The sequence below is a fragment of the Cryptotermes secundus genome, unplaced genomic scaffold (genome assembly GCF_002891405.2).
Source record: "Cryptotermes secundus unplaced genomic scaffold, Csec_1.0 scaffold40, whole genome shotgun sequence".
Lineage (NCBI taxonomy): Eukaryota > Metazoa > Arthropoda > Insecta > Blattodea > Kalotermitidae > Cryptotermes > Cryptotermes secundus.
Genome location: NW_019730583.1, coordinates 1,267,945 through 1,291,738, shown reverse-complemented (window position 1 = coordinate 1,291,738; position 23,794 = coordinate 1,267,945). Strand labels below are relative to the sequence as shown.

Genomic DNA, 23,794 nt, shown 5'->3' with positions numbered 1-23,794 from the left:
AAAATGAAAGAAAAGGGGAAAAGCAGTACATAATTCCCTAATAATGATTATTGAATTGTGTTTTAGGACAAACAGCCAGAAGTTATTTACACTCCTCCTGCATAACTGATCGTTCCACATGGTTTTCATATGGCTAAACAATAGTTAATTGATTGTTAATAAGTCATGGTGAGAAGTGAATGTTTGCTATGGGATATTCATATATTTAGTTGTATGAAAGTATAAATGTGTGAGTGACCTGAGCAAGGGGATCAGACACTGATACATATTGCAGGTATAAGAACAGTTAAAATATTCCATGGTACAAGATGACCAGTTGTGATCCTCCTTCTTGTAACTAGTAAAATCATTGTAATGCCTCATAGTGTTTTACAAGATTCCGTTAATATTCTCATTAACAAGTTAGGAGTAATTGGCTTGAAATGCAAAGCTCTGTATTTAAGTTTTACTTATAGAAAATTATTTTGAGCTTACAACATATTTTTTGTAGAGAAGAGTTTGAAGAGTGAGAAAGAAGCATTCTGAATTTTGTCAAGACTTGATTAATAAAATCCTTCCAGGTACCATCCGCACAGTAGCTTATAATGAATGGACACCATAAACAAAATCAAAAGGCAGAAATTCTGTACATGTTCAAATCAGAACATGATTCTCTCTATCTATCTATGGCTCTACAGCCTTTTGTTGGGCCTTGACTGCTTTTTCAGTTTCTTGGTCTATACACAGACCCATCATAAGGCTGCTACCTAAACACAGAATAAACACACACAGACATCCATGCCCTGAGTGTGATTCAAACCCAGGAGCATGCAAGTGAAGACAGTTCATGCCTTAGACTACATGGACACTGTGATCGGCTATAACATGATTCAGTTACACAAAATGTAACTGGTTACATGATGAGGTCCTGGCTATTGGAACTGAAAAATTTCATCAAATGCATAATGGCATAAAATATGCAGTTATGAATTTTGACAAAACTGCTTGGAGAGTGTCAATTCAGCCTACATTTTTACTGCCTTAGTGGTAAAGTTTGTAATTTAATACTGTTGCAGGCTTGCTAGCATAAACATTGTCTCATTACTCAAGTAGATGGACTGATCACCTTCATTCTTCAAACATATTTAGTACCATGGGAATCCTTTTGTCTGCTTCCATGTCATTTTGTTTATCTTTTTAAGGCCAGGAGAATGATTGTTATGTCGTGAATATGTAGAGGAGGAGATAAAACAATATTGTGTTTTGTCAATGCTTTAGGAGCAGTTGGTTTGTAATTTCTGGCTAGCTAAGAGACAATGTTAATGGGAAGGAAAACCTTGAGAAACATCAGAGATGGTTAGGAGATATTTTTGAGTCTACAGGAGTGCTGGTTATAATAGTATATATGCTTAGCTTGTGAGCCCAGAGGAGAGGCTATGGATAGTAAATTTTAGGAAATTTAGTGGAACGTTGGGCAGTGACTTGTCACAGATTTGAGCGAGTAACAGGGTCTGCAAAACATACAGTTATGAGTCAGAGCACAGGAACATTTAAACAGTTGTACTACAGAACGATATCCCTGAGGAAAACTGTGTGTACAAAAGTTAAGACATGAGTCAAATTACACTGTTAGAATGAAGAGCACCTGGAAAAACTGCTTAAAGGGATTCATATTCAGAATTAAGCGTAATTCTGTTTTTGATATTTCATATGATTTATGAGCATGTATAAATTAGAACTTCAGTTTGTTTTCATGCATGAGTAATCTGCTTGTTGGGTAGAAACACTGTGAATTTTTATATAAAAATATCACATTTATATCATTAAATATTATGGCATGACTATTGTAATGTTACGTTCAAAATATTCATGTTCAAATGCAGTTCAAGTTTTTAGATCTCCTCTGGGTTGAATGTGAGAAGTGTGGCGGTGGTTGCAGTTGCATCTTGGAGGAATGGAATGTGTTGCACTGCAACTAGGGTCCCTGAATAACCCATACACACCTTGCAGCCCTCATCCCAGTTAATCTATTCAATCAAATCTACTGTGCATTTTGTTGAAAACAGCCATGTCTAAAGAAATGGATACTATTTTGAGAATGATGTGTCAAGAAACTGAAGAAGTAAAAATAATTGAGTATTCAAAAGAGGGATGGATGGTTTGATTTCTTCCTTATTTTTATGAAACTTTTTATCATTTTACATGAGATTATTAATGTTGTGTGTGGAATAGAAAGCAACTGAAGTTCATGCAGTAGACAATGTAAATTTAAATTTAATTTGGATGTTGTATAAGGAATTCATGTTCTCTCTTTTATTGTTGTTGTTGTTATTATTATTATTATTATTATTATTATTATTTAAGAAATCAATGTTAATATATGATATTATAATGTATTTGCTTACTATAAATATGATCAAATTTAACATTCCATCAATAACCAGATTAAGAACGTTGAATAATGAAGTAAACTAAGGCATTGTTTCTTTGGAGAGCTTAGTAAATACTAGCTTGTTGAAGAGAGAGACTTGAAGTGTGCATTGTAATATCCTTGCATCAACTGAGTTAAACTTTTATAATTGTTTGAGGATTCAGTCATACATTATGAAAATTGAGTTATTTATGAGTTACAGAATTATGTTAAGAGTTCAGTAACAGATCTGGGATTAGGATTTACAGCTAACCTCAAATCCTACAACTCCTTGCTAGTTTAATGACCCCAGAAGTTTTATCTGAACTTTTGAAATCTGTTATTACAAAATTACCATCTTGATATTACGAGTATCTTTAGCAGGGACTGAAATAATCAGATCTAATAATCTGTGGAACAACTGTCCTCATACACAAGAATCTAATTTTTCTTTAGCCTCATAGAAGTTAATAATACAGTTTAACCTGCTCTATAAGTGCATGTTCAGTATCTTATGTGGTAACATGAATAACAGAAAAACAGTTGGTTTTGTCCTTGAAAATTTTGATAAGAAATAAAGCATTGAGATTTCATCTGAAATAGAGTGTTGTACAGTATAGTCAGTTCAAAATTGAACCATAAAATGTGGAAAAATTAAAAAGAATAAATTGATTGTAAGATAAAATTGTGTTTTTTGTATACTTTGTATTATATCAGAATCAGCTAAAATTATTATTTCAGGCAACAGGAGCATATTCAAATGTTGACCAAATTAAAGCAATGAATAGAACTATTAGGCAGTGAAGAAATGAAATATTATATGAGATGAAAAGAGTAAGTCCTACAAATTTCAGTGCATGAGGATATGTGTAGTCATATTCAAATGTTGACCAAATTAAAGCAATGAATAGAACTATTAGGCAGTGAAGAAATGAAATATTATATGAGATGAAAAGAGTAAGTCCTACAAATTTCAGTGCATGAGGATATGTGTAGTCATCAAGATGAGGAAAAAAAATTAAGTAAAATTAAACCACCGCGAACAATATGAGTAAATGGAACTATATTGGTTTCAACCCTTCATAATGGACGCATTTAAATACCTAGTCTGACCTGAGTTGTGGGAAAATTTTCGTAGTATTTAAATTTTACCATTATTTTGTTAGGTTTTACCTAATGAGGCATAACTTTTCTAATAATTGTTTGATTTTAATGAAACTTGGACATGTATGCATTACATCTTATGTGTTTTAGAAATCTAATAGATTTTACTTTAATAGTTAATCTTGGTATGGTATATTTTCTAGCATCCCTGTACACAGAACCAACTCACACAGTAACCAGCCTGCACAGAAACAAGTTTCATGGTCAGGGCACCAAAGCATCTTCTCTCTCACTGTAATAGTCATTGAAAATTTGCTGTGAGATGATCTGTTAGCAACAAAAATGAGCTCTGGTCATTACTTTAACAATTAGCTACATATGAAGAATTACAGACAATAGTACTCAATATAAATTTGTAGTGATTGATTCCTGCCTTGTTCAGAGTTCTGTTGATAATGATTTATTCATGGTGTTTTGAACACTTATTTATTTCAACAGTCTCTTAATTAATATTGAATAATAAAAATATTTCCAAATTATGGAATGAAATATTGTGGGGGGGGGTGATGGCCTATTCTAGTGTACAGTCCCGATATTTGTTTCGAGAGACTGACAGAACAACTCAAGATATGTTGCCTCCTTGCTCAATGTCAATGTGAAGCAGAAATACTCATCACTGAACCTCAAAATTCAGTGAACTTACCAGGATGAAGCTGTGTAGTGCATACAGCCAAACATGATCTATGTTGCACAAATTCTTGCAGAGTAAGGGCTTATTCTTGGAATACAAGGGGGACTGAGTAAATGGATCACAAATGAATATCAAACGTAAAACATGTGATATGTGAATCTGGAAAAAACATTGAATTCTCAACGTATCCTTCATCAGCATTGATACACATGTTCCATTGCTTTACCAGTGCATTGAAACCCACAGCATAGAAGTCTTTTGACTGTTGTCTCGACAGCTTTTGCATTTCCATTTCAACCTCTTCATCATTAGTAAAACGTTTGCTACCAAGGTGTTTTTTTTTTAGCTGATCAAACAAATGGAAGTCAGTAGGGGCCAAGTTTGGGTTGTAAGGTGAATGTTCAAGAAGTTCCCACTGTAGTTGTTGAATTCTCTCCTGGGTTGCTCCAGATATATGGGGTCTGGCACTGTCATGATAAAGCAGTACCCCTCTTTCCAGTTGACCTGGATGTTTTCTGTGAATTTCATCCCAAAGCTTCAACAGAACTTCACAGTACAATGCAGAATTCACATCTTCACCATGTTTCCGAAAATGGGCTAACAGTAACCCCTGAGAATCCCAAAACATAGTAAGCATAACCTTAACTGGTGATAGCATAGTGTTAAACTTTTTGGTTGAAGGTGAACTTGGGTGTTTCAATTGCATTGAAGAACGCTTTATTTTGGCATGGTAGTGATGCATCCATGATTCGTGCCCAGTAACAATTCTTTTAAGCATATCTTCTCCTTCATCTGCACACTGTAACAGATGTATCAAGGACAGATTAATTCAATTCATTTTCTCTCGACCCTTCAGTTCTCTGGACATCCACCATGCTCACACTTTCTAAAACTTCAAACAATCATGCATTGCGCTGTATGCTAAACCGTGGGAGCACTATAGTGCAGTTGCTACACTGTTTACTCTTATCTCTCTGTCAGCTCAAATCAACTCTTCCACCCACTGCACAGTTGGTCCTGTCGTAATCTCAACAGGGTTACACTGTCAACGACTTTCAAAAGTCTTTGAGAGAAGTATTCGACTCAGTTTTGAACTGCATTGCACAACAAATATTTCCCATCATAAACAGGAAATTTTCCTTACTGAATATAATTCTTATTCTGTCCCCCCCCCCATAATAGAAACGCACAGCCAAACGCTTCTCTTCGGTAGCACATTCTCCAAGCGCAACAGAAACCAGCCTCTGAACATGTATATGGACGTCTACTACTTTCATGAAGCTGGACTGTGCTGCTACCTAGTGATATACATAGAAAACCTACTACATCCATTACAGCTGTTTTACTTTCATTTGTGGCCTATTTACTGACTCTCCCTCATAATATAGATGTAGACAAAATTATTTGAGATCATCAGTATAGATTTAAACAGATCAACAATCTATCAGATATTTTGTGTTTTCAAAACGTATTCTGGACAATCGAAGTGAAATTTGAATACAGTACAGACAAAACAAAAAACATAATGTGCAATTGATAACCATTTATTTGTGAAGGTGGATACATCCAGCCATCAACTCATCAACTCAGATTAAGACAGCCAAAGAAATACAGATGCAGGACATATCATGGAACTACAACCACAATATACATGTATTTTATACACAAATTTTTATATGCATTTTGTGTTTTTTCTTTATATTGTTTCTTCCCTGTCATAAAAGTTCCAGAATCCTTGCATAGATGTTGAGATAGTTTATAACCACTCAAGCATTCTATGCTAATAGTATTTAAAATTCTGTTGTGCTATTATGCAACATATGTCTTAGCTTTGTGTGGGAAAAATATCTTAATAATCATTGAATAATAATACTCTTACAAATTACAGGCTAAAAATTAATAATAATTTGCAGATATCCCACTATCATATGTGCATGAAATAAATTTGAGGAACTCTTATGTGAACAAAATATATGTTATTAGATCTTCATAGATGCGAATTTAAATAAAATAATCTTTCTGAAGATTGTGCTTATTACAATAAAGAAATTTTATTTTGTGATAATATTTTGAGAACATAGAATATAATGTTAGGATCACAAGCCATAATTGTTCAGAAGAGACACTTTTACAATTTTCTTGATATCAGTAGTTTGATATACATATTTCTGATTTGTATGTAAACTTGCAGACATGGACTACTCATGTGCATGTAGGAAATGAGAAATATAATATACAAAAATAATATATATTTTTGCTGAAATAAGTATAGGTCTACTGTCATAATTCATTCATTCAGTCATGGAAATAAAAAAGAAGATATTATAAGTAAAATATAATTAATTTAATTACAAGACATATAGAGCGCAGAAGCATTCATTCTCTTCAGTTACACCGACTGTCCTGTGGACATACATCACTAATAGGAATCTCATTAACAATGTATGAGACACAGCCTCCTGGATAATTAACCAATGTATTTGTTTTAAATGTGGTGTGCCATAAATTAGCTTCCAAACATCCTGCAAGTTTGAGGATATACGGATCAGAATGTTAGGAAGGTTTTGCCCAGTTTATAATCAACAAAATAAGCTCTTATTTGGTAGTGCCAATTTATAAACTCTGGAAAACTGACCACTTGCATCACTTTCTGTAACACTGGAAGTTCACTCACTGTGTCCACTATCAAGAAAGCTGTGCTACAGGTACAACAAGGAGCAATACAATTAAAGATAATAATACTAATTATAGGATGATGAACACTATTTACATGATTAGTGCTTTGAGGAAAATGGAAAGGAGGACGACTTGGGTTTCAAATACCCATCAAGCACACTGAATACATGCAGCCATGAGAGAGCTCTGTTCATCTGGTGTGTTACCATCATGTCACATGGACAGTTGTAGTCGCGTGACTGTGGTGCCATAATGAGTCCTCCAGGTGCATTACCAGCATGTGGCATATGAACAGCTGACTTGGCGACCTAGGAGCCAGAGTTGCATGACACATGTGGTGCCATGGAGGTATGAGAGCCTTTCTTGAAACATCATGCTGTAACCTGAAAACCTCAGCCAGAGTTGCATAACTTACACAGTGCCATGAAGGCACCAGAAATTTCTCAAGTGAAGAATGTTACTAGCCTTTCACGAAATTTCATGCAAATTCAAGACTCCAATATTACTGTCAATATACTGTTTTTTAAAATAGCAGGCAGTATTCATCAACCACTGTCAAATTTGGACTAAGTAATAGAAAGTAGCTGAAGTTAAGGACCTCAATAACATAGACAATCTTCACCACAGCCATTTGAACAGTGTGCAGATCTTTGGGAAATCACCATGGTGCTTGAGTAGAGACAAATTACATGCGTTTTCAACTGAGTTCTAGAACTTAACGAAACAAATGTGTCGTTAAGTCCATGTGAACACATTCCCCTCATGTGATTACCCATTTAGTCTCGGCATGGGATGAGAGTAGGAGGAAGGTTCTTGAACAGCGGGTGAAACAAATAGTCACGTCACACCACGGTTTTACGCCATCGTTGAATTTTTAAGCTTGTTGTATGCGTTATTGAGATGCAGGATCTCGAGATTCAGCTGCGACATGAGGTTCTCGAGTCGTTCAACTGAGTCCAGAACTTCAACGCGCTGTGTGTGAGGGTTGAAACGCACCTCGAAGGGTCGGGACATTCCTGTAGCCACCCACCGTCTGTGGAGAGAGGAAACCGTTTATTTAAATGTATTGAAAATATCTACCGACTCTTTTATGTTTTAACAGTCAAACCAATGCGATAAATAAAAAAATTATTAATTAACTTTCAAGACACTGATAAACAGAGTACACGTGCTATGAAATAGCCTTATTCTAATGCACACAATATGTATTGAAGACCGAGGTTATAGAATTAGAATTCCAATAGCAGTGACGTAACAAACATCTGATATTGTTTATTCATGTATTAATGATGTTTAAGGAACCCAGAATTGTTTCGGAATGATCGAATTTCATGAATTTCATAGGTCTAATGCAAACTTGGCTCTTTACTTGTTAAAGAGTTTCACTACTGTTTTGTGCCGAAGAACTAGACGGTGTCTGACAGTTTTTAGATCTGTTTCAGATTTGTGTTTTGAAATGTAGATTCTGTGTTTACGATTTAATGCAAGAAGCACAGGCTGAAGCTTTCGCTGCTCAAGCGACAAGGGGATTTACCATAAGGATCTACGAGTACTATTGCCAAGCGTCCATCAGGGTGGTCACTACGGTGAAATGTGGAACCAGGTTTACATGATAATTTACGGAAATGAGACAGATGTGCATGATAGCCTAGAGCTGCAGTAATGAAGATCTTAACTTCTACTTTAGAACGAAGTAAGTTAATGAAGGCGCTGTCCATATATAAATTATGATGAAGGTTTCTGATCGTCTCCGAACATCTTGGCCAGATAGTTAGCATTCATACTTCGTATCTGGGAAATATGTGCTTGAATCTCAGCCAGGAGTTTGGTTATACTGATCTAGCTATTTTGTGTGGTTTTCCTCAGTCCTTGCAGATAACTTATAGGAGCAACTAACTCCATAGAGCTTAGTCCTTCTTGAGAAGCCAGCAGTCTCTCAGTTACTCAAGAATTTCTCGAAATTTTATAAATACCTAGTGTTCATTACCGTGTTCACAAGAGCCAGTCTCTGGCCCCTATTTCGAGCTAGATGAATTCAATCCATAATACTCCATAAAATTTCTCCGAGATCCATTTTAATATTACCCTCCCACCTACGTGTATGTCTTGCTAGTGGTCTTTTTCCTTCCTCCTTTCGGTAAAATTGACTCTAATATTAATTAAATACACAACAGGATGCAAGAAACAATTAAAATTATATTATATTACCTACAAAAGCTACGTATGTTGTGAGGACAGCTAACGCATTCAAGATAGATCACTGAATGAACCTAGAATGAATCATATAACCTATGTGAAACCATGCTTTTAAGGTGAATAAAATTAAATTGTCGGTAACAGAAACATGTCGCCACCTTCCCTAAAGTTATCAAGAATACCACCATAATGAGAATGTGAACCAGACTAAGACCCGTCAGACACCAGAAAATATGTACACACACGTTCTGTAGCTTCAGCCTGATGAATAAAGGAATCGTGGCAACTCGAAGCGACGTGGAGACCGGTAAACGCACTCCCCCCAAGAAAATCACTCGGATTCGTCAAGGAGCGAGAATTTATAATTTCCTGGAGGGTTAACAGTGACGTTAATCATTGATCAACGCCCAAAATCTGGGGCTTACCATGGAACCTCTTTGTGTACCCTGACGTTTTGACCAAATATCGTTTGCGTCATGTTTTAAGACTTAAGTAATTTAAAGTGTAGCAGAGCTTTCAATCTTTGCGTGCTGCAGCCACCCAATCCTTACGAACCTTCAGACCACCCCAAGTCATGCCATCGGAGTGGAGCCATACCAATGCTGGGAGATGTCACGTCACACCTACAGAAGGGTACACTCCTAATGTACCCCAGGAGAAATGAGTCTCCCTAAGTGCTAGAGTAACACTATGTAACTATGTAATTGAATATTTGTCGTTATATAATACATGAAATAATCAACCAGTCTAATCATTCAAAAGAGTCCCAAGTTAAGAAACTTAGCTGAATGGTTCAAAATTTTATTTTAAAATTGGATCCCATGGAATTCGCCATTATCGCAGTTGTTCATAAGACTGATTCGTGATATTACCTGAATTTGTCTTTGGCGTCCTCGAAGCTCTCCGCCACATAGTAGATAGGTTGGTACTCCTGGTCCTGATAAGGTTGGACTGCAGTGAGGGCGGGCTCGAAGGGCCGATGCTCCGGTTTCTCTGATATGGCGTGAAGGAGCTCGCCGTAACTTGACAGCAGACCGGCTCCGTACGCCTTCACCCGGCCGGCCTCCTTGCACAAGCCGAATTCCACCGTGAACCAGTAGACCTAACGGAATGGAAAACTGCATCAGGGCAGCTACCAGTGCCTTCTCAGTGCGGCAGAGTTAAGCACTGAGGAACGACAGTTATATCTAGAAGATTAAATCCATGGAAAGTTTTTTACTTCAGTTCATAATAGCTGCATCTTCCCATCTGCTCTCTGTTCATCTGAAGTTTAGTCAGACATTATTCAGAACTACTTTTGCATATTTGTATATAGGTGTGAATGCCGGTTTCTTACTCCAACTGAAGAATTTTTATCGAGGGTGTTTGAGAGAAAATTGTTGAAGAATTTCTTGTAGAGAGGATACATAGCTCGATTACTATGTGATGGCACAAACGTGTACTAAGAAGGGGAATTGAAGGAGAACGAGGATAGCAGAGTGAGTAAGCCTATACAAGACACTCCAACACAGAAACTAGCTACCAGCAGGGGACTGAACTGGCTAGCTCTCACAGCTTCTGTAAGAGAATATGGACTCATCCGTTCCGCCCATACACGGACATGTGCACATGTGCCATCATATTGTAATCGAGCTTTTTTATATTCTTCTCATGGGATGAGACTGAGTGCACTTGGTACTGCGGCCACTACTGGCCTACTGCACTAGCCACGGATGTTAGGTGAGGGTGATCGCGGAGCAAATGGTGGAATGAATACTGGCAGGGGAAACAGAGGTATTCGGAGAAAACCTGCCTCAGTGCCACGTTGTCCACCACAAATCTCACATGACTTAAATCGGGGTCGAACCCGGACCGCTGTGGTGGTAAGCCGGCGACTAACCGCCAGATCTATGGCGCGGCCTTAACCGAGCTATAAGAAGGAGACCGGAGAAAATTACATAATGATGAGTTTCATAATTTCCGCTCTTCACCGGACATTATTAGGTTGACCAAATCATGGATGATAAGATGGCCGAAACATGTATCACGCAAGGTAAAGATGAGAAATTAAATAAAATTTTTTTCGGGAAACATAAGAAAGTGTAAAGCTAGCCCTGTAACAGGTCGTGGAGGTCCACAGGTTTGTGAGACGTCGAGGCCTCCACACTTTCTAAACAATCGGCTCATAAATGGCGGTAAGGTTGTCAGTTTTATGCGCCGGCAGCCCTTTACCCCCAGGAAGATATGAGGAAGAGGCAGTTTCGAATATTTAGGCTTGGAAGGGATGACAACATGGAGATATGTCTTACACAGGACGTATGGAGACAACTGGTTCAGTAGAGGACTCAGCATCTGGCAGTTGTGAACACAGGAATGCATTTTTGGGTTTCATAAAAGGAGGATAATTTCTTGGCTGTCTGCGCAACTATTAGTTTCTGTGTTGCGTGGACTTTTGTTTTATTCGGCAGGTAGTTAACGAAATGTATTACGGGGAAATAATACCAGTTTAAAAATATTTTGAAGAGGAGATAGGAACATGAAAGAAAAACACTGGCCAGTTTGAAACTGTATCAAGAGGTGAAGTGTTCACAAACAGCAGGTCAGAGGTCGGAGGTTGCAGCACAGAATGATTACGTACATACCTATATAATCATGTAAATGTCACGTGGTATTGAAACAGAAACTTACCGTTGAGAGCTTCTCGATTTCTGCGTCCGATGCTCCGAGGGAAGCGAGACCGATTTCCTGGGAGAACTGCGCGAAACTGGGGTCAGCCAGTAGGGGCATGTGACCCAGCATCTCGTGGATACAGTCTCTGCAACAAGGGAACATTTCGTAACGCATATTTTTTGTTATCCTTAAGTTCAAGTGTTTGTCACATATCGTGGAGGTGTACATGACTTTCGTTTGCAAATTAAGGAAGTACGTACGTAAAAGAGACATAATCAAGAGGTCCGAGTAAGCTTCATGGTTTTATATGTAGAGATGATGTTGAAAATTTGCCATTCTTTGAGGTATAAGTCAGTTTGACTGATTATACACCAGGTTTCGGAGTTCATTTTGCTGCTGTATTTAGGTGATTATCATTATACTAACATACATTTTTTATTTCCCGTTTAAGAGTGCTGGTAACGGATGAGATCGAACCCGGAACTTTCTGAATATTAGGCTCGTACGCTAACCGCTTGGTTCACAAGGGTGGCATACTTTAAGAAACTATACTGCCGTCTGCCTAGACAGACTGAGGATAACCAAGACAAAACCTTAATTTATTAATGATTTACTCGTATTTTAGGTCAGCAGCTCTGACTGCGTAGTGCTGGATGGTAGGGTATTCAGCCAATAATGAAATGGAAAGAATGTGGAAAGAATGGATTGTACCATGATTTGAGATAATATCCGGCATTTTATGGAGGGGCTGAGGAAAACCACAAAACCTCCGTTATAATAGTTGGTGTCGGGGCCGAAATTCGAAATGGGCACCTCCCTAATATAAGTCGTAAGCGTCGTTATTTGGGCTAGAGTTCGTGTGATAAAAGCCTTTCTTAAAGTAGAGAAGCACGCGCTCGGAATTCGAACTCGACGACTTCAGAATGAGGTGTGAACCCTGCTGGAACTTACGACGTGCCTGAGCTGTTCCTACTCATGGCGACTGCTTCACGCATGGCTAGGGCCGGCTGGTAGCCCTGTTGCTAGGACAGGGCGGCGGGAGGGCGGGACCACTTCATGTCATACCAATTAACTGAAGCTTTTAGTGATGATGTGATGTCATTAGCAGTCTCATCATTGCTATGCTATAGCACACTGATAGTAGATAATCGAATTGTGAGAAAGAGTTGGAAAGATGATTGGGTTTCCGCTCTGCTGTTGTATCTTCTGGCAGCACTACCTTGTAGAAGGACCTCATTGCATCTTTCCATGAATGTTTGAAAATTTATATAATTTTAGGTTTCGTGCCGAGCCTGGCTTCGAACTTACAGCGTCCAGCGCTCAAGACCCACCGGTATCCACTCAACGGAAGGCTCGAGAGGCCCTAGAGTTTGTCTGGCCAGGTCATACGAATCACTTATACGTTATGAAAAAACTGCGACTTCTGAGTTTTGTTCAGAATCTGTGCCTACGTGCAGAACAGAGGGATAACTGAACTGGGAAACTCATTACCAGACAGGACGGAATAACGCTACGGGATCCGTACATTATAGCAGTTGCATTGGCTTTGTCCATCGTTTGAAATTGGGAACGTGATAGGACTAATGCCATTTTGGCACAAAACTGTATCATTATGTTAATAAGTAAAGCTATCCGTATAAGAGGCCGTGGAGGCCTATAGGGTTGTGAGACGTCGAGGTTCCCACATTTTCAAGAAAATCGGCTCACAGATGGCGCTAAGGTTGTCAGCCTTACGCGCCGGCCGCCCTTTACCCCCAGGAAGATTGTTGGTACTCAATTCTGATGCTAGCCGAGTAGACCCCAGGACCATATTGCGGCTGGAAGGATTAGGTCAGGCTTGCTCAAACTTCGCATATTCCCCAATATTGTCTTCTGCCTCAACATATTTCTTTATGCTACAGAATGTGTTTCGTTATTTTTATGTTAGTACATCCAAATGGTTTATCATATTCAGAGTATAAATTATTCAAAATTAGGAAAGATGTGCACTGGATTATCAGATAAAGTCCACAATTCCTTGCCAACTGATATTTCAGTTCATTCCACTTTCTGATAACTTGTATCCTACATTATGTGTCGTATATCAACGACAAACTGACTCCTCTGTACTGCCTTATGTTGCCTCGATTAACACTTTTGCTACACCTAGTTATTGCTCCTTGATATATTTGTTTTTTCACCTCTATTTTTTTTATTGTCGCAGCATTCTGCTCGCTGTTCTACAGTCTGTTTTCTTAAAATACCTGTTAGGTCTCTTACTTCCCGTATATAAGCCAAACCTACCCAATTTCGTGGCATATATTCATCCTGGTATGCAGCCTAAATTCGACACGAAATTGGGTAGATCTACGTGTTCTACAGCAGTTCTCTATAGATAGTTCCGCAACGGAACTGTGAAACACTACTAATATCGCGGTGAATAATGTAACTTGCGAACCTTACAGTCAACTTAATTCATTCCTTAATAATCAATTAGAAGTTTATCCTTTAATAACTTAAGATGAAATCCAAGAGTCAATTTATTGAACTTCTGCAGGGGCGAGTGTCCCACTTCCCTTGTTTCGTTTGAAATCCCTCTGAACTTCCGCGATTACTTTTCCTTCTTTTCTTCTTGATACATTTCCTGCCCGCGGCTGCAGCTGGGGGAGGGGCAGCGATAATTGAGTGGGTTGAATACGTTGCTAGGTTACCTCTTCCTTCCTCTCGCATTAATGGATATCCAGGACTGCTAAGGACTATAATAGCCTTTTACATGCTGACTAATCCTTTCCCCTGTGACTAGAGGGCGGTGCTTACATTCTCCATTTCTTGTTCCCGCTACATTTTAATCTTTGACAATGGAATGTCTCTGTTCTGGGATGATTGTGTTAAGTACTCAAGAAGAATAAACAGTGGAGGCAGATGCGAAATCAGTTAGCCAAGTCGATGGAAGATAAATGTTGCAAATTGTAAATGAAAGAGTGGGTAATTTGGAAAGGGGATTATGATAGGTCATAGAGGTTGGTTGTTGGGTGAAGCAGAGAAAATGTAGCCCTTGGTTAGGACGGCCATACCACCATTGGCGCCATCACCAACTGTGGGCCGATGAAGGTGTAGTGAGTAATGAGGGATGGAGATGTGTTTCCTGAAGATATGCTGGCTAGATCACGTTACTGTGTTAGAGCTTGTAGGTCAAGGAACCGCACACAGGAACCCTTAAGTTTTCATTGTAGACTCATTTACTGCAAGAAACATGGCAACTTATGCGTTGTGCAGGAAACCCTACAGAAGAAAAGTCTTATGAAAGTATGTTTGAATTTCCCACTGGTGTATGAATAAGAGAAGTATGTTGAAAATAATATTTAGTAACTATAAAATCAAGACTAAAAAGATCTGCGCAACCAACGGAAGATGAGGCACCCTCGTTGAGACAATGGAAGGTCAGAAGAGAAGCTGGTAGCCATGCTTAAAATCACGGCTTCATAATAGGGGATATTTGAATTTCCCCCTGTTCTTTACACTCGGAATGCCAGTGGGATCTGTCATGACTTTGAAGTATCGAAGCAGGGCCCTCAGCAGGTGTGCATTGTCGTGGGGCCAGTTTGGGTTTGCGGATCGAGATCTCGCTAGTAAGGCGGAACTTTGTTTGACTAGGGCTCCGTGGGCACAAGGGAAGGAATGAACCTAGAAGAGGAAGAAAGTTAAAATTATTGTGCTCTACACAGACAGACGTAGCCAATAAATATGAGGATGAGATGAAGAATACTGAATGATGTTGTAGGCATTCAGCATGAAAATATGGTCGGTTAAGAAGAAGGATATAATAACAGAATGATACAGACGATTCACGAAAATGACAGAAGACATGAACACATGAGATTCCCTTTTGTATCCCTCCGTCAGAATATCGGCCTAGCTACCTCGACTGGAGAAGAATACGGAGATTTGGCTTTATGATCACATTCGCAAGTGAAAGTGTGCTATTTGATAACCATTTTACAGTCCATGTCGCATTGTATCATGTATAAGTTGTAACATCTTGTTACATTTAATTAGTGCCTGCTCCAAGTAATGAGCCTGAAACAAGTATTCATTATCTCTTCCGCTGTGAACTGCGTTTACGCCAAAGGTTGTCCGATTCAAGTAAACTTGTTCCTGGCAGACACTTACGGCTCCGGTGTGTGGTATGGCGAGGTGTGGTGTCTCACATACTGCGTGCTCTGGAACACACGGAAAGCGAGACTGGCCAAGAAGTCGCGGGCAGTGAGCAGACCAGCGGCCGGGCGGAGAGTGAAGCCAGTATGCTCTGAAAATGAATAGCACAACAGTCGGTTTTAAATTGCAATTGTAGACCGACTACTGAAAAATGAGATTCATTCAGTGTTAACTGACACATGTGTGCGCATTTTCCATCGTCTCACTTTCTAGTTAGACCATAATGCTTCAGAAACTGACTCTACTTACGACACCAGATGAAGAATAAAACCTGTCAAGTTCACCGTCTTCACTTACTTTTGTACATCTTGGTTACACTCATCCATCACTCTACACAACAAGCCACTAATGCTTTTCGATTGTAAAATAATTTTTTAATTTAATGCTTGCTACCTTTCAGTCCAGAACCTTTTGTCTTCTCGTCTGTTGTATAGAAACATGCAAATTAGTGTATATAAAACTATAATTTTGCCTGTGGTTCTATATAGATGTGAAACAAGGAGGAACATAGACTGAGGGTGTTCGAGAACAGGATGCTGAGGAGAATATTTGGACCGAAGAGGGATGAAGTGACAGGAGATTGGAGAAAACTACATAATGAGGAGCTTTATAACTTTTACTCTTCGCGAAATATAATTAGAATGATCAAGTCAAAGAGGATAAGATGGGCAGGGCATGTAGCACGAATGAAGGAGAAAAGGAATGCATGTAGCATATTGGTGGGAAAACCAGAAGGAAAAAATCGCTAGGAAGACCAAGATGTAAGTGGTTGGATAACATTAAAATGAATCTTAAGAAGGTAGAATGGAATAGTGTGGACTGGATCGATCTGGCTCAGGATAGGGACCAGTGGGAGGCCCTTGTGAGCACGGTAATGAACCTTCGGGTTCCATAAAATGGTGAGAAATTCTTGAGTAGCTGCACAATTGGCGGCTTCTCAAGAAGGGCTCGGCTCCATGAGTGAGTGAGTGAGTGAGTGAATAATTTATTAATTAATTACAAAGACACTGGACATTGAATTCATTAGTTTTGGTCATCCTCGGCTGTTTACATGTGTTTTATATTCTGACCCATGAGTTTTGTAAAGTTATTTGCATTTTCATTCTTGATACAAAGCGAAGGTCTTACTTTAAAATGAACATGAAAATACAGGCAACACCAAAGACAAGATAACAAGCGACGACAAGAAAAATATCTCCAATAAAAACAGATAAAAACGCAGCCACGTTTACGTCAAATACTATATTGTTGAACTGGACAGAGATTTTGATAACTTTTACTCCAATTTTAATTTTAATTTTCATCTTAATATTAGTTTTGATGCAATATACCTTTTTTATGAGCGAAAACGCAAATACTCGTAACAATGTATAAATTCATAGGATTCAAGGCACGACATATCAAACGTATGAGGGTGACATTTGGTCTGAACACTTTGTATCGTGAACTAATTAATACAATGTCCACTTTATAATAATCATTTTGTCTCTTAAAGGAAACAATCACATGACTGGTAGAGACAGGTAAGGAGCCCTGTCACTTCAATTTCCAGATCTCATCCACTTTCCGTTGCTTAGGCCCTTCCAAGTTCTAGTATGATACTTCATAGCATGCCATTGTTTAAGACAAGGAATTTTCTTCCCCCTGTTGAATCAGAAAGCCTAAGACCACTCATTGACTTTCTGTGACTGCTTTTTCAATATGACGTAGCGAAAGGAGAAGAACATGTCGGCCGTTACTTACTCTTCATGAAAGCGGACATCTCCTCGAGCTGTGGGATCCGGTCAGGTCTGAAGATACCGTCATCTTGCAATATCTTGAATACGCGGCGGTACTCTGCGCAGGCGTGCTTAGGCATCAGCTCCAGGACAGTGTTGAACACAGCTGTCCACGTGGAGATCTCCTCAGAGGTGTATTCTATGCGCGGAATGGTATCGCCACTGCAAAGAGTCAGGAGGCTATTAGTTCAGCTTCCACCAACAGATAACTGAGAGTCAATCTCGTAATTCTATTTACAGGTGCCTCAAATCTTAGCAAGGTGCCTCAATTCCAAGAATTATACACAAAAATCTTTATATTCACGCCTCCTCTATAGAAAGGCAAAGATTAGAATATACTTAATTGTCTCTAGGAAGAAGGAAGTGAGTTGTGAGCTCCAAGATCCCGCCGCTTGAACCTCAAGGAACATAATATAGGGAATCACATATATACTACAGCTACAGTAAACTCTCTACTTACAAGATCAAAACTAGATGACAATGACACAAGACAGAAAAACCAGCGAGCCACCTTTACCCGACAAAATGTGACTATTTTACAATACCAATTATACATCACGCAACTCCTAAATTATATATAAAACACATTATAAATACTGAATAACCCATCTTTCAGAAGTAAATCAACGTTACGGGGATTCTGAGGAGGGCCCCTCTCGCGTTGCGGACCTGCGACCTATCAACTTATCAACTTATAACCACGACAAAACGTGCTGGCCACCATAACTACTCCTGACGTTAAGCTTATCTTAGAATGAACTCTGTATCGCTAACCCATCTTTAGTGGTTAATTAAAAAATTCTGATTAAAAATAATCTTTAATTTTAATCTTCGAGGACAAAATTACATTAATAACTATGTAACATTAAATTCCGGACTATATAAAAGTTATGTCTTAATATTTAAAAAAGTTAAAACTATATTATTCGAGTATTTTAATGTATATTTATTAGATATATTTAACGATAAGATATTTTTCGCTATCAAAAATAAAACAAATTTTAACAATATGGATCCATATTAAAATACAGTGCAAGAACTAAGACTGAATTCTTGTAAGTATTTCTGATGACGACCTCTTGAGGGTCGAAACATGTAGCAGAAAACCTTTACCCAATAAACGAAAGGTGATACAGTAGTATCGATTTGCCTTTGTTTACATTCATAGATATTTCTGTTGTGTAAACGGCCCCATTTTTGTCACCATGACACAAAACAAGACGCATACCGTAAAGATCGCTCAAGAAAAGAGGCCTTGTTCCCATTGGGTGGGAGGCTGGGTGGACCTGTAAGCGGTGATAAAGACAGAAATGACTGCCTCGCCGGGTATCGAACTCAAGCAGGGTCTGAAATTTAGTATGAAGTCAGATATTTGATAAAAGTTATCCAGTAATTCGGTCAAGACTAGAACGTTGCCTCCCGAATACATTAATAATGCTACACTCACGTACACAGTATTGAGACTACTGAAACCGACACACCTGAGCTTTGCATGCTGAGCCTACTATTGCTACTGTTGTGATGGCAATGACAGTAATACAGAAGGCAGCGGCTAAGTCTGTAGCACACCTTCGTATTGGGAAGTTCTGAGTTCAAAACTCGCCTGCAGACCGACTATACCAGCTTAGGCTTTTCATGGTTTTCCTCAGTCCTTCCATTCAAGTGCTGGGATAGCAGTTCAAATAGGCCACAACGGATTACTTCCACCTCCTTTCCAATTCATTATTCACTGACCACCCTACCATTGAACGCCGTACATTCTGAAGTCCTGACAGTGTGATAAATTAAAAGGAAACAGTATGGTTGTGATAGAGTGTGTGTTTATGTCAGGAGAAACAAGTTATATCAGCGGAAAGACCCTGCACAGCTTGTATGAAGCCTTTTGAATTCACTGCCGTTTGGCGGTAAACTTTATATATCTGACCTTTTGTACGGTTTCGCTGCCATTCTGAATTTGTTTTAACACTTACATATGGCTTCCATACCTTTGGGCATCTGCAAGGTGTTGTTGTCCGTTTGGTTATCGTAGAGCACAGGGAATACGATATAAAAGCTTACATTTTCCATGCAGCTTATAGTATGGTTCCCATGAAACGTCTCTTTAGTTTTTCGCTCACAGAAAATGTGTGGTTTTACGCATTTTCAAGTATCTCGAAATCTGAGCCCGGGTCATCCCGAATACGAAGCAGAAATGCTGCACACCTGGGTCCATATCCCCAACAGATATCTCAGACAATGGATAGTTTCCATCATAATATTACTCGTAGAAGGCCCATAATGAATCGACTCTTGTCACAAACCACCAAGAAATTAGGCAGCGCAACTGCCTAGACTTTAATATTATTGGCCAATGGACAAAAATCCACTGCTAATTCTACTTTGTAAAAGCTAAGAATAGTCGATCACAGTGGCCGTGCGCTCTAAGGCATGAACTGTCTTCGCTCGCTTTGACGCTGGGATCGTGGGTTCGAATCCCACTCAATGTATCGATGTCTGTGCTTGTGTATATTCTGTGTTTGTGTCGTTATGTGTGTAGGTAGCGGCCTTGCGATGGGCTGATCACTCGTTCAAGGGTCCTACTGACTGTGTAAAGATCACGGAACTGAAGAGGAGGCCAGAGCCCAACAAAAGGCTGATGAACGAACGAAAAGAGCTAGGAATGACTTACAACTTGTAGGAAAAGGCAATCTCTGCAATTTCTCTGCGACGCTCGCGGTAGGTCTTGTCGGCGAATCCAGGATGGTTCATGTCCAACTCGGGTTCGTACTTGGTCATCAGATGGTTACAGTTGTCCAGTTCACATGCGTGTCTTGGGAACCATGGATCTGCAATCACAAATACATGCTCATTTCTCTGTCCATGGGGAATTTGGTATTGGAGCTGGCCACATACCAAACTTCAGTATGGTTTGAAAACTAACTTCTCCATTTTGTAAATGAGATTATGCATTGCAGGGATGGGAATGGGGGATAGATGCAAGTCGATGCCATCTGTTTGTTTCCAGGGTGCTTTCTTCATGAACACATTTTCAGTGCCAGAATTGTCGTTCCTTGCTTATAGGAACGTATTCCCGGACTTTCATTATAATTTCATTTGTAATTTGCTATTTCTAGCTTCAGTTTTTCTACTGATCTGGAGCTTCCAACTTGTTCTGAAGGTCATGTCTACCCCCGTAACCAGCTTCTTAATATGGAAGAAATTTGGTTTGTCTTTTCGAAGATATATCGCTTCTCACTGCTTAATTCAATAAATAAATGTCATCTTTTTGACGTATTCAGATTTTCAGAAAGTTTTTTTATTGTTAGTGTGGTGGGACTAAGTCCCTTGTACTGCGACCACTTCTGGCCTATTGTACCAGCCCCAGATGATAGGTGAGGGTGATTGTGGAGCAATTTGTGGAATGAAGATTGGTAGGGGAAACCGAAGTACTCGGAGAACACCTGCCCCAGCGCCACTTTGTCCACCACAAATCCCACTTGACCAGATCCGAGATCGAACCCGGGCCGCCGCCGTGGGAAGCCAGCTACTAACCGCTTGAGCTATGGCGCGGTCCTTTTCAGAAAGTTAGTTTTTTATGACTATGTTCGTAGGTGATCGAAATAGTTGTATAATCTACCACCTTTTGCGCTGTTATTTATTGCAACAGTAACTCATGTATCTCTGAAATCTTAGGCGTAACATTAATAAAAAGCATAAAGTTAGTGCCATACCCCTCTGAACTCGCACTATGATTTTAAATATACTAAGATGCAATTATATTTTCGGTTTTGGGCAGTCCGTCTAGATTTTTTTTTTTTCGTTTTAGTCCACACATTGTAGTCACAGTGCTGTTTGCACAGTTCTAGAGAATATTCTAATATCTCAAATATATTGTGTAGTACCGTTTACATTTTTTCATGTTTTTACTCAAATTATTTTATGAAGGTTGAGTGGTATTCTCTTTTTTTAAATAGTTCTTTTTATCATTATTTCAGAGAGCTTGTGTGTGTGCTTTTCACACTAGATAGAAAATATGTAAAAGTTTTGAATAGGAGTAAGTGATAACGAAGATCTAATCCCATTCATATGAAAAATCTTAGGAATTTTGAGGAATATAAAGTGTACAGAGCGAAATCGAACCCATAGTCAAAATTTTTTTAATAACATTGCAACAGTTGAATTTACAGTGTAACTAATATCTAAGAGTTTGTGACGATGCTGTATTAATGTAGTTACTGAGTTTTGGACAATACACATCGTCCTGTTTTTTCCATTTAATACACGACGTCTCGGAGTCTGGATTCTGTCTCCGCCTTGGAGGCTGAGAGATATTCCATTCTCCGAATCATTGTGTTTTAAATACATATAAAAAACAGGACAATGGATATTGCCCAGAACTCAGTAACTGTTTCAGAGTAACGCCTTCCATTAGTGATTGCTACAACATTCTGTAGATTTACCCTTAATGCTGACGCTGTTGTCGGCGAGGAGAGTGACGCCGCCCAGGGACGCGCTCTGACGGAGCGACCGGATCAGCAGCAGCAGGTTCTGGCGGGACATGTCTACTTTTACAAGGATGTCGAACTGCATGCCCATTTGCTTGGAAGTACGCGTTTCCAAGTGCGTCACAGCTCCCTTGAAATTCTGAAACACATGGCGGTGGAGTTCGGACTTGATCCTTTCAACCGTTAGCTGTAGTTCTGTAGTCTTGGTCTACGTCTGCTTTCACATTAAATAGTGTGAGAAGAGAGTACTTGTTGAGGAGAACTGGGTGTATTTGAACTTCAGAGACAGGATCTTATGGGGTGAGTTTCGTAACGTTCGTCTTCTTGTATAGTGCGACAAACAAGTGCACATCGAAGCCTCCCATTTTCCGGATTTCAGGTTCCACAATATTCTTCACCAACTTAATTTTTGGCATGATTTAATCAAGACAGATTAACTGGCCAGATTATGTCATACTCATAAGAGATACTAGAAATCACAGATGGAAAGAAGAGACCACTTAGGAGATCAAGACATAAATAGAAGGATATTATTATTATTATTATTATTATTATTATTATTATATATCATATTTTACAAGCATGTACCAAACCTTTTACGGTGTTACTTGATTAGTGTTTTCATTCACTACAAATGTGTATACCTCGGCTAACTTTAATTTTCTTATGTAATTGGTTTTAATTTATTGACTTGTTATTAATTTTATGCTATCACTCCCAGCTGTCTTATCTTAGTATTTAGTTACTAACAGTATTAGCAACATTCGTAATATTTCATAAATGTATGTATATATTTCAGTCTTCTTTAGATTTATGTTCACAGATTTATTTGTCATATTTGTATTTTGTTTTAATTATTTTCTGTACCTTATATACTCGTGCTAACTTTGTAATTAGCCACTGTGCTGTTAAGTTATTGCACGTAAATAAACATGAATTGAATTATTATTGGAGGGGGTGGGTTTCCCCATGCACCGCGACCAGTGGTCTATTGTACGTCCCCCAGTGATATTCTACCAGTCTCTATACCCTACCGATACTGGTGCGTGTCATTAGTCCCGACTCAGCCAGCGAGTTCGGCCTCTACTGGCCCAGCGGTATCTAGATGCTTCCCCCATCTACCAGAGACGTTAGAGACTATTGTTGGGCGGGAAATGTCCTTAATAATTTGGCTCAGAGGCCTCCTTGAGGCATGAGGTTCTTTTACGTGCCGTAAAGCTACGACACGGGACCCACGGCTTAAAGTCCCTCCCGGAGGACTTGTTCCCTGAATTTTTCCTCCCTTAAAAATTCCACGACCTCCGCCGGGTTTGAACCCGCGTACCTTGAGTCATGAGGTGGGAACGTTACCGCTTAAGGATAATGTTAAAATTGACGTTAAAGTAACTGGATCCGATTGCGTCGACTGGATTCATCTGTCTCATGGTATGGGCCAGTATCAGGCTGTTGTGAAAATGTTGACGAATCTTAGGTTCCATGAAATGAGGACATTTTTGTAGGTATTAAGAAGGGTCATGCTCCATAGAACTGATCTTTTGGTAGAGTGTTCCTACAAGTGTCTATCAATGACATATGTTCGTGTAACTTGGCGAGGTTACCTGGGCCCTCTGGGCAGTGGCCAGCGAAAGTTACA

General features: G+C 39.1%; 1 protein-coding gene across 2 annotated transcripts in view; it reads right to left on the bottom strand.

The window, feature by feature from the left end:
- Nucleotides 1-5,712: 5,712 nt before the first annotated feature.
- Nucleotides 5,713-23,794, bottom strand: part of LOC111866340 (tyrosine 3-monooxygenase) — a 69,335-nt gene continuing 51,253 nt past the window's right edge. For both annotated transcript variants that reach the window (XM_033752201.1, XM_023855189.2), the window contains 7 exons: nucleotides 22,117-22,300; nucleotides 20,346-20,502; nucleotides 17,643-17,839; nucleotides 15,855-15,990; nucleotides 11,724-11,850; nucleotides 9,929-10,158; nucleotides 5,713-7,893 (listed from right to left, as the gene is read on the bottom strand). In XM_033752201.1, the coding sequence (XP_033608092.1) occupies nucleotides 7,716-7,893; nucleotides 9,929-10,158; nucleotides 11,724-11,850; nucleotides 15,855-15,990; nucleotides 17,643-17,839; nucleotides 20,346-20,502; nucleotides 22,117-22,300 (1,209 nt within the window). In that variant the 3' untranslated portion in view covers nucleotides 5,713-7,715. The remainder of the gene's footprint in view (nucleotides 7,894-9,928; nucleotides 10,159-11,723; nucleotides 11,851-15,854; nucleotides 15,991-17,642; nucleotides 17,840-20,345; nucleotides 20,503-22,116; nucleotides 22,301-23,794) is intronic.